Source organism: Grammomys surdaster, unplaced genomic scaffold, assembly GCF_004785775.1.
Source record: "Grammomys surdaster isolate TR1022 unplaced genomic scaffold, NIH_TR_1.0 205, whole genome shotgun sequence".
Taxonomy (NCBI): Eukaryota; Metazoa; Chordata; class Mammalia; order Rodentia; family Muridae; genus Grammomys; species Grammomys surdaster.
In genome coordinates this window covers 2,846,308-2,857,831 of record NW_021604650.1, presented here as the reverse complement: position 1 = coordinate 2,857,831, position 11,524 = coordinate 2,846,308, and the positions used below count along the sequence as shown (strand labels likewise).

At 53.3% G+C, this 11,524-nt stretch overlaps 1 protein-coding gene across 1 annotated transcript; it reads left to right on the top strand.

The window, feature by feature from the left end:
• The first annotated feature begins 5,406 nt into the window (after positions 1-5,406).
• Cd248 (CD248 molecule) lies at positions 5,407-7,937 on the top strand. Its single transcript, XM_028771169.1, has one exon. It carries the CDS (start codon positions 5,449-5,451, stop codon positions 7,729-7,731), a length of 2,283 nt encoding a protein of 760 aa, XP_028627002.1. The 5' UTR covers positions 5,407-5,448; the 3' UTR covers positions 7,732-7,937.
• Positions 7,938-11,524: the final 3,587 nt, after the last annotated feature.

The following is an 11,524-nucleotide window of genomic DNA, read 5'->3' as shown; positions in this document are numbered from 1 at the left end:
TCCACCCACCATCCACCAACCATGGAGTTCCCTCACCCTGACTCCCTTCCCATGGCATCCACAGTGGAGCTTCTGCCTCTCAGGGGCAGCTTCAACGCCTCCCACATCAGGCCTCCCCTCCCTGCCTACATTCTCTCTCTGCTCCTCACTTTCCTCTCTAAGCCAGGAAAGAAAGTCCTTTGTACCCTCCAAACCCATCTGAGTTCTCAGCCCAGGCCATAATCCTGATGTGTTAGCACTCAACCTCTGCTCAAGGGATAACAAGTGCAGCAACCTGGAAGGCAAGCAGAATGAGAATCAGGAGCCCTGGGTTCAAGTCTGAGCCCTGACATTAATTCCCTCTAAGACTCTCACGGCCTCAGTTTCCCCATCTACAGAAAGACATGCACAGGACCAGGAATGTTCCACTTCTGAGATGATCCAGCATCAACAGCATAGCTAGCAAGTGTGGAGAGCAAGCAGGCGACGGCTCAAGGTAAATCCCAGCCTCCCAATGGCATCTTCAGGAGCTGGGCTCTTCACTTCTCTGTGCTCATTCAGTCATTCAACAAGTCCCTACCGCCAACAACTTTATATTTATTTGTTTGTTTGTTTGTTTGTTTGTTTTGAGACAGGGTTTCTCTGTGTAGCCCTGGTTTTCCCGAAACCCACTCTGTAGACCAGGCTGGCCTCAAACTCAAAGGTTTGCCTGCCTCTGCCTCCTAAGCACTGGAATTAAAGGTGAGCACCACCATGCTGGGTTCTTTTGTTTGTTTTTGTTTTGTTTTTAAAGATTTATTTATTTTATGTATGTGAGTACACTGTTGTTGTCTTCAGACACACCAGAAGAGGGCATCGGATCTCTTTACAGATGGTTGTGAGCCATCATGTGGTTGCTGGGAATTGAACTCAGGACCTTTGGAAGAGCAGTCAGTGCTCTTAAGGCATTGAGGCATCTCTCCAGCTCTGTTTTTTTTTTTTTTGTTTGTTTGTTTTTGTTTTGTTTTAACAGGGTCTCATTTATCTTTTTACATCCCAGCCTGGCCTGAAACTTACTATGCCTCTAAGGATCACCTTGAATTTCTAATCCTCTGCCTCCACCTCTGAAGTGCTGGGATTTCAGTGCTTCTTACTAATTCTCACTTACAGTTCTTACTAAGCAAAACCTCTGGGCCTGGAGGCTCTGGGGCACAGCAGGGCTCACTGTGAGTCTGCTGCCGTGGAGCTCAGTCTCCCAGGAGAGGAGTTCTCCACTGGGCACATGGTACTTGGCAATGATTGGAGATGTATTTTTGTTATCCTAACCGGAAGGATGCTACTCATGTATGGGTCAAAGCCAGAGCACAGAACAAACCACTCATAACTATATATCTGAGTGTCAATAATGCCCGCTAGGATTGAGGGATTCTGGGTAGGATTCAGGTCATAAGGGAGTTCAAGTCAACAGCAAAGCTCATACCATGACAGAGAGTAATTGGTGGGGGCTGGGAGGTAGGGGGAGATTCCAGAGAGAGCAGAGTCGTGTGGGTGTTTGCAGCAGGGACTTTGCTGCTTCACCTGAGACCTGAGAAAGTAAAAGGCAGAGAGGGCATTTGGATACTGCAGGCAGAGGGGAACATGGGATTGAAGGTCCTAAGCTCAATGCCTGGTGGGCCTAAGGCTTGGCACAGACAAGGCCAGAGTAGCTAGAGCAAATAGAAGGACCAAGGGAGAAGTGGGGGGCAGGGTGGGCTGAGCGTCGGTGACAGATCACACAGCAGGACTTTGGCTACCTCTGAGTGAGACATGGCCCCTGAGGGCTGTGAGTAGAGGGGAGGCTGGCTCTGGCCAGGTTTGCTTTTCCCTGTGTGTATGTATATTGTTTTATTTTATCAGTGTTTTTGCCTGCATATACTGTATGGACTACATGTGTGCCCAGTGTATGGAAGAGGTCAGAAGAGGACATCAGATTCCCTGGAACTGGAGTTACAGATGGTTGCGAGCCTCCATGTGGGTGCTGGGAATCCGGCCCTGGCTCTTTGCAAGAGCTGTGAGTACTCTTAACCAATGAGACAGCTCTCCAGCCCTCTTGCTTTTTAAAGGTTCTCCCCATAAGGGAGAAAACAAGGAAGAAGAGAGAGAAAGAGAGAGATAGAGAGGGAGAGAGAGAGAGAGACAGAGAGAGAGAGACAGAGAGAGAGAGAGAGACAGAGAGAGAGAGAGAGAGAGAGAGAGAGAGAGAGAGAGAGGGAGAGAGAGAATGAATGATGAATTGAGAATTGCAGGGCTCAACTAGGAGACTGACAGAAGAGTGACCAGGGTGGACAGGAAAGCAAAAGACGGTGCTATGAAGTGGTCACACTCTTGATCTAGTTTTGAAAAATGATGCCAACGGGTTTTGCTGAGAGCCTGGACAAGGGTGTGGGAGAAAGATAGAACAGAAGGATGAGCTCAAGCTTTGGCTCCTGCGTCAACGGAAGGATGGACTTTGCTCTCCTGAGAAGGGGAGTAACCCTGCATGCTTTGAGCATAAGACTTCTGAGCAAGCGCTGTATAAACAGCGGTTCTCACAGCCTGGCTGTGTCTGCAGTACCAACTTGGGCCCTGTGAGGTAGTTAGTGAAAGCAGCCTGATCCCCACAGGCATCTAGATTCTCTCAGAAGGATACCAAACATTTGTCCTGTGCTCTGCAGTTGACAAAACACATATGCAAATAGAGAGTGCGGCAACACAATAGCGGAGCTGAAGAACCTGCACACACTTATCCCCGTGTCATGTGTGTGTGTGTGGGGACGACGACAATGGAGGCCAGGCACAGCGGTCCACACCCATAATCCCAGTACTGCTGCAGTGAGACCTACACAAAAGGGAAGACTTGGCAGAAAAAAGATAAGAGAAAGCCAGGCAGTGGTGGCACACTCCTTTAATCCCAGCACTTGCGAGGCAGAGACAGGCAGATTTCTGAGTTCCAGGCGACCAGCCTGGCCTGGTCTACAGAGTGAGTTACAGGACAGCCAGGGCTACACAGAGAAACCCTGTCTCGAAACACCAAAGAGAGAGAGAGAGAGAGAGAGAGAGAGAGAGAGAGAGAGAGAGAGAGAGAGAGAGAGAGGAGAGAAAGGGAGGGGGGAGAGGGAAGAGGGAAGAGGAAGGGACTTGGAAATAAAGATTGTAACAAGGTAATACTGGAGCCTAAAATTCAGTTGCATCATTTTGAATGTTGTTCCAGAGTAGTACCTACTGGTTCAGAGAAATGTCTTCATTGCAAAGGTCCTAGGAACCACGGACTCAGTCAGCAAACAGGCACACTGGCTTGCCTTCTTCATCAGCCTGCAAAGGTGACTGAGCTATACTAGATGGTAGTTACATTTGCTTTAAATTTATTTTGCTTGTAGAAGCTCAAGTGGCCCTATTAGAATATCCTGTCTGTCGACTCAAGTGAAGGGAGCTAATAATCCCAGCACTTGGAAGCCAGAGGCAGTTGGATCTCTGTGAGTTCCAGACCTGCCAGAGCTACATAGTGAGAACCAGTCTTTAAAAAAGAGTAGTGGGGGTTGAGGGACACGAATGAAGGCTCAGAGATAGCCTGGAACTCACACAGGTCAGTAGCAAAGTATCCAGGCCAGGCCAGTGTCCCAAAGAACAAAACTTCTCTTTTACTTTCTTATCCATGGGTCAAGAGGTTTTTAGTGCTGAGAATTCAACCCAGGACCAGACATTACTCTGCCACAAAGTCACATCCCCAGCTGGCTCAAACTCTGCTGAGAACATAAATAATCAAGTGTTAACTGATGCCAGACCCGAGTGGATAGGAGGAGAAGGAGTTCAAAGTCACCCTTGACTACAACAGCTCCAGCTCAGCCCGGGCTACACATGAGACCTTGCCTCAAAAAATCAAAAACAAGGGGCTCAGCAGCTAAGAGTACTTCTTGCTCTTGCAGAGGACCCAAATTTGGTTCTCAGCACCCACAGGGTAGTTTACAAACACCCAGCTCCAGGGAATCTGATACCTTCTTCTGACTCCCAAAGGCACCACAGACACACACACATACACACACACACACACAAATGGTGCACGTGCATTCATGCAGATAAAACACTCATAAACAAAAAGCAAAATTTAAGAAAACAGTCAAGCAAAACTTTTTTTGACAAGTCAAAAAGTCAAAGTGAAAACAAAAGTACAAAAGGACTACCTGGTGTTGGGTGGTAGTGTCAGCTTCTTAGAACACAAGAGCTGGGGACAGCCTTGGCAACATAGCAAAATCCATCTCTTAAAAAAAGAGAGAATGCAGGGGTTAATCCTTCACACAGATTCCCAGGGCCACCCTGGGTGCCAGGCCCAGTGTGCAAACCTCCAGAGGCTTCCAGGAAGGGCTGGAAGAGGACCTGGAGCAGGCTACGCAGCAGGCCCTGGGAGTAAGGAGGACAATACGATGCCTGTGTCACATTTGCCTACCCCGTTGTGTCCCCATGCCCGTACATGGTCTTGCACAGGTCCCCTCAAAGCAGCCCTGCTCACCCTGAGCTGAGCTCAGCTTCATGGAGCCCAGAGTCATGCACCCTGCCCTCCTGCAGCAGGAGACCAGAGAGGCATTTCCTGTTTGGGGGCAGCCTCCTCCCCCTCTAAGCCCAGGTTCCCAGGACCCCTGACTGAGCCAGGGTAAGGGGAGAGCAGCCCTTGGCCTCCTCCTCACTCCCTAACCCCTAATGCTGATCCTGCTGGAGCCAAAAAACTTGCGAGTGAGGTAGGCTGAGCGAAGGGGCTCATCAAATACATGTCTGGTTGAGACTGTTCACATGGAGGTTATCAAGTTGATTCTCATGCAGGGCCTAGGCAGGAATGGGCGGGGCTTCATAGTTTAGACCGTTTAGCCACATCATCCTTGCTTGTCCACCTAAGGGCATACATAGCATGTCAGGAGAACTGCGTGTGTGAGGCTGGGGTTTGGCGGCCTTAGGGTGTCAGAGACGATGCTCTTGCCAGGAGTTGGAAGGAGTCGTACACATATGTGTGATGAGAAAGGACTGGCAGGATCATGTCGTTGAGCTCAGAGTGCAGCCATATACTGACACTGGTGAATCCAGATTCCAGTCTTCGGGAGTCTCTCTGGAAGACAGCTTCACGCCAGCTGCCTTAGCTGCAGACACTGCTGAAGTTTCAGTGGGTTGGTTGGGGATGGCTCTCAGGCAGGCAGATCCCCCCTTTCCCTGACTCTCAGCTCTGTAACGCCTGAGGTAGCCCGTTAGTTAACTTTACCTCCTCCCCTCCTCTGCCCTTCGCCTCTCACCCCAGAAGCCCCAACCCCACTGCTTCCTGCTCCAGCAGCCCCCGGGGAGCTAGCAGGGGAGCTGGCAGCGGCCCCAGCCCACTCCTTACAAGGCGTGAGTCCTCCGGGCCCGCCCCTGGCCCTCCCGCCGGAGGCCTTGATCCCTCCCCCTGTCAAGAGCAGCGGCAAGCCCGAGCCCGGCCAGTCGGGGGGCGTCGCGATGCTGCTGCGCCTGCTGCTGGCCTGGGCGGCCGCGGTGCCCACACTGGGCCAAGCCCCCTGGACGCCGGAGCCTCGAGCCGCCTGCGGTCCCAGCAGCTGCTACGCGCTCTTCCCTCGGCGCCGCACATTCCTGGAAGCTTGGCGGGCTTGCCGGGAACTGGGGGGCAACCTGGCCACGCCGCGGACCCCGGAGGAGGCCCGGCGTGTGAACAGCCTGGTGGGCGTCGGGCCCGCCAACGGGCTGCTATGGATTGGGTTGCAGCGGCAGGCTCGGCAATGCCAGCCGCAGCGCCCACTGCGGGGCTTCCTATGGACCACGGGAGACCAGGACACCGCCTTCACCAACTGGGCCCAGCCGGCTACGGAAGGACCCTGCCCGGCTCAGCGCTGTGCTGCCCTTGAGGCCAGCGGAGAGCATCGCTGGCTCGAAGGCTCGTGCACATTGGCTGTCGATGGCTACCTCTGCCAGTTTGGTTTTGAGGGTGCCTGCCCTGCCTTACCGCTTGAGGTGGGTCAAGCCGGTCCAGCTGTCTACACCACACCCTTCAACCTGGTTTCCAGCGAGTTCGAATGGCTGCCCTTTGGGTCCGTGGCAGCTGTGCAGTGCCAAGCTGGCAGGGGAGCTTCTCTGCTGTGCGTGAAACAACCTTCAGGTGGCGTGGGCTGGTCCCAGACCGGCCCACTCTGCTCAGGGACTGGCTGTGGTCCTGACAACGGGGGTTGCGAACATGAGTGTGTGGAAGAGGTGGATGGCGCTGTGTCCTGCCGCTGCAGTGAAGGCTTCCGTCTAGCAGCAGATGGACACAGTTGTGAAGACCCCTGTGCCCAGGCCCCCTGTGAGCAGCAGTGTGAGCCCGGTGGGCCACAAGGGTACAGCTGCCACTGTCGTCTAGGCTTCCGGCCAGCTGAGGATGAGCCACACCGCTGCGTGGACACGGATGAGTGCCAGATTGCTGGTGTGTGCCAGCAGATGTGTGTCAACTACGTTGGTGGCTTTGAGTGCTACTGCAGCGAGGGGCATGAGCTTGAGGCAGATGGTATCAGCTGTAGCCCCGCAGGAGCCATGGGTGCCCAGGCTTCCCAGGATCTTAGAGATGCGTTGCTGGATGATGGAGAAGAAGGGGAGGATGAAGAGGAGCCTTGGGAGGACTTTGATGGCACTTGGACAGAGGAGCAGGGGGTCCTATGGATGGCACCTACACATCCGCCTGACTTTGGCCTGCCTTATAGGCCCAACTTCCCACAGGATGGAGAGCCTCAGAGATTGCACCTGGAGCCTACCTGGCCACCCCCACTTAGTGCCCCCAGGGGCCCCTACCACTCCTCAGTGGTGTCTGCCACACGGCCCATGGTGATCTCTGCCACGAGACCCACACTACCTTCTGCCCACAAGACTCCTGTTATTTCAGCCACACACCCACCCCTGAGCCCTGTCCACCCACCTGCCATGGCCCCTGCCACACCTCCAGCTGTGCTCCCCAAAATCAAGACCAGTTATCCAGACCTGCCTTTTGGCCACAGGCCTGGGATAACCTCAGCCGCTCACCCAGCACAGCCTCCTCCTTACCAGCCCCCCATTATCTCAGCCAACATTCCCCAAGTCTTCCCTCCCCACCAGGCCCCGATGTCACCAGACACCCACACTATCACTTACTTGCCTCCAATCCCATCTAACGTTGATCCTGGGGATACCACTTCCAAAGCCCGCCGCCAACACCCTTTGCTCCCAGATGTTCCAGGTATCAGAACCCAGGCCCCCCAGCTTTCTGTCTCAGCTCTCCAGCCTCCTCTGCCTACCAACTCCAGGTATTCTGTCCATGAAACCCCTGTGCCTGCTGCCAATCAGCCCCCAGCCTTCCCTTCTCCCCTGTCCCCTCAGAGCCCCACTAACCAGAGCTCATCTATCAGCCCCACACATTCCGGTTCCAGAGCCTCTCTAGTCCCAAGGGAAGGAGTTCCCAGTCCCAAATCAGTGCCACGGCTGCCCTCAGTGGCCCCCACCGCAGCTCCAACAGCCCTGGCAGAGGCAGGTCTTGCAGGCCAAAGCCAGAGGGATGACCGCTGGCTGCTGGTGGCACTCCTGGTACCAACGAGTGTCTTCTTGGTGGTCCTGCTTGCATTGGGCATTGTGTACTGCACTCGCTGTGGCTCCCATGTGCCCAACAAGCGGATTACTGACTGCTATCGCTGGGTCACACACGCTGGGAACAAGAGCACAACAGAACCCATGCCCCCCAGAGGCAGCCTTACAGGGGTACAGACCTGTAGAACCAGTGTGTGATGGGGTGCAGATCCCCTTGCGGGGTAGAAGGAAAGGACTTACTTTGGACACATGGCTGAGACTTATGGGAGCTGCCCAGCTGGACAGAGGAGGTTCTGTTCCTTGGGCCCAGCATTCATGACAAAGGACACACCAAAGGACTCCAGGACCTCAAGGGGTGGGTGCTGGGATCTTCTCCAATAAATGGGGTGCCAACCTCACCCAAAGTTCGTGATCCCCACTGATGCCTGAGGGAAGGGTCTGGGAGGCCTCAGGGGGAAGTGGAGCTCCCTTCCATTTATCTAGGTAAGGTAAGAACCCTTTAAGAAAAAGCATGCTTCATAATTTTCAGTGAAATGAGACAGGAGAGGGCAAGGCCTTACTTATCCATTGTTACACAGCAGGCCAAGTGGTCTGGAGGTTTGGTAAGGGAGAAAGTGCATACTTGTTCCCCAGTTTATTAAACCGCAATGACAATCTGGGGAAAGGTCTTGAGTGAGGGTCTCTGATGAACTGGAGGCAGCTGGAGTTTGGGAATCCCAGGTAGGACGGCGCTGGAGATTAGGGGAGAGAGGAGTCTCCAGGAGTCTGCTTTTCTAAACTTTCTTCTGAACATTCTTTCTCATCGTCATATGTTGCCCAGAAGTCTGGGCAGGGAATTGGGGTCACCCAAGGATGCAGCCAAGGTATGCCTCCTTCATAGAAGGTAGTAGGGGAGGAAGTAAGAATAGGTACCCAGGAGGCTGGGTTGGGGAAAGCCCAGTTCTAGCTCCCTGAGTCCACTTAGAAACAAGGCCTTCCCATTAGGAAACACATTTTACTCTTCACCCTGTGGGGTCAAAAAGTGGCACCGATAGCAAAGATCCGGCAGACTCTAGCAGCTTGAGGGAAAAACCCAGGGCTGGTGTCCTGGTGTCAGAGTGTGAGATAACCTCCCCCTCATCCTCAGCTGACTGTCTTGGGGGGAAGGGACGGGACCTGGAAGAGGGAGGCGCCGGTTCCACCACCTCTATAATTTTTCAGCTCAGCTCTCTGGGGCCTCTAATTAGGACTGGGCAAAGCCGCACCCCCACCCCAGGCAGGTGAGGAGGGGTAGCCCAGAGCCCTTTCTCTACTCGAAGCCCCTATGCCACATATCCCAGGAGACCAGGAGAGGGAGTGCGGGGCGGGGGGGTAGGGACCAACTAGGAGTGGGGGTTCACAGAGGGGGTGCAGAGGGAATGCACCGCCTGGGTAGCCACTCTCACGTTCCCCTAACTCAAACCAGACGCCCCTGCCAGATCCTTCCCAGCTTTAACCTCGGAGATGCAGTCGAGGGGGCGGGTGATTGATGGATGGAATGGAGGGAGGTCGCCTGGTTTTCCAGAAAGCGTGGGCCTGAAGGACCACTTATGGAATGACACAGTCTGCTGGGACGGAGGCCTTAAGCTCCTTCCCATGACCCCTGGCAGAGGGTAGACAGCACCCTGAGGGAAAGAAAGAGTTAAATGCTCTGCAGTCCGCGGGAGGATGGGTGTGGGGAAGGGGGCCCAAAGCCGGCTCTTTGTCATCTAGTAATGAGCACCAGATGCGGAGCTGCGTGCGGGCCTAAACAGACGGCCTCCCAGGGCAGAGCTCCCGCCTGCGCCCAGACTCAGGCTCCGCCTCAAACGAACGCTGAGTCTCAGGCTCCGCCCATTAACTCTCGGGCTGAGCCTCACCTCTGCGCCGCGGAGGTTGCCTCGATTATCAGCCCCGCCCTTCCAATGCATGAGCCACGCCCCCTGGAGGCGGGAGCGGAGTGGGAGAGAGAAAAAACTCCGGAGGCTCCGCCCGTCAAAGCCTTAGCCTCATCCCTCAAAGATGCCTTCAGAGTTATTGCTAGCCCCTCTGCCTTATCAGCTCCCCCAGGACCCCGCCCACAGCAACAAGCTGCGTCTCCACATCTAGGCAGAAACGGAGACAAGAGGAGTTTATAAATCTTGTGTTCACCGAGGTATGAACTCCGCCCAGACTTTGAGCATTCTCATGCTTGTCCGGTCAGAGTCTGGGATTCTGCAGGATATCTCGCCGAGATATAAACGCTCTTCCTAAAAGACCCAAGCAAACACCGCCCTCCAGGGAATGGAATTGCCCTTGAGCTATTCCTTAGACCCCGCCCCCTCACTGAGTTCAGGACCGCAGAAGAACTACCCCCAGGTAATGTTCACTTGCTTAAACCCTCCTCCGTCTGCCCCTATGAAGGTGCTCACAAGCCACGCCTCCTAATAATACCTTTAAATCGGATCCACGCAAGGAAGCCCTTTTAAGGCTACGAGATAGGTAAAGACGCTTACTGCTAAGCTTAACGGCCTGAGATCCATCCCTGGGACCCTAGTGGAAGGGAAGAATAGATTCCCGCAAGTTGTCATGTGACTTTCACAGGCGCACTATCACCAAACAACACACGCAAAATAAAAATTTTAAAAAGCAATTTTTGAAAAGTTCTCTCTTGCTGGACAGTGGCGGCGCATGCCTTTAATCCCAGCACTCAGGAGCCAGAGGCAGGTGGATCTTTGAATTCGAGGCCAGCCTGGTCTACAGAGTGAGTTCCTGGACAGCCAGGGCTACACAGAGAAGAAGCCCTGTCTCAAAACAAAACAAACACACAAACACACCAAAATCACCAAAAGCCCGCTCTCCAGACTCCTCAGAAGACTCTCCCACTCAGGAAAAGAAACCAGAAATCCTCTCTTCCCACTCAGCTCTGCCCCCTGATTGTGGATAGCTCCTTCCACATCTGTACTCTGCCTCCCTGGATGCAAATTACACTCGGCCCACACGCACACACTCAACACGCGCACACGCACATGCCCCAACCCTCTTATCTCTAAACAGAGAGCCCCCAGTCCCAGTCCTGGAGCCTTTTTTCCTCCTTATTCATACGATTAAAGAACCGGACATGGTCAGTGTGTGGCCATTTAGCGCCATCTGGCGTTAGCACCACGGACTTGTAGTCACCGGAAGATTATCCTCAAATGCATACGAACTGTTCAATAATTATTTGATTTGTTTGTGCTACTAATATCTACCGATTCCCCTGCCCCACAGGACAAATGTTCTTCCTCATGTTTGGGATTCTTAATCCAAGGGTGCTTCACTTCAGTTGTCGAGTCACCCTATCAAGTGGCCCTGGAAAATCTTTAAATTGGCTGGTAGAACTCATATTGTTTCTCCCTATAATCCTGTTGTCAGAGGTAAAAGCACACTTTCTCACCCGGAAGCCCAGAATCATTGAAGCCTGGCTCCAATCGCTCCGTCAAGTGCTCTGAAGTGTGGTATTTACTCTCACTAGGGTGTGGTTTTGGCTCTGAAGCCCTGTTCGGAAGCTGAAGGTGGTAGTTTTTAGGAAAGTGTTGACGTCAACCAGAATCTCAGGACAGACTTCTTTCAGCCTAAACACGAACCAAAAATACTTTCTGCCCACTCCTTTTGCGAGAATGTGTTTTAGAGGGCAGAAGTCCATAAGGCTCCATAAAACGGTTTCAAGTATCTCTGGGGCCAACAGAGAGGAGCGGTAAAGGAACCATCCTTAGGAGGCTTCTACGGATCCCCCTTTCCCAACCTACTTCAGTTAGTGGTGAAGTTCAAGCACTCGCCATTCCCACAGGGCCCCTGTGACAGCTTCAGTGCCCTCAATACTACAGGTAGTGGTAGCATTTGATGCAAATTGAAAATAACAGGGAATTTTCTGTCCAGTCCTAGTCCAAGATACACCTAGCCCAACTGAGAGCTGTAAGGACCATGATTTAGACGCCGTTCTTCCTACCACCTAACAGATATGCAAGCTGAAGGC

Bases quoted from the DNA above. Each gene is read 5' to 3' on its own strand.
- Cd248 (XM_028771169.1), top strand. From the start codon at position 5,449: ATGCTGCTGCGCCTGCTGCTGGCCTGGGCGGCCGCGGTGCCCACACTG.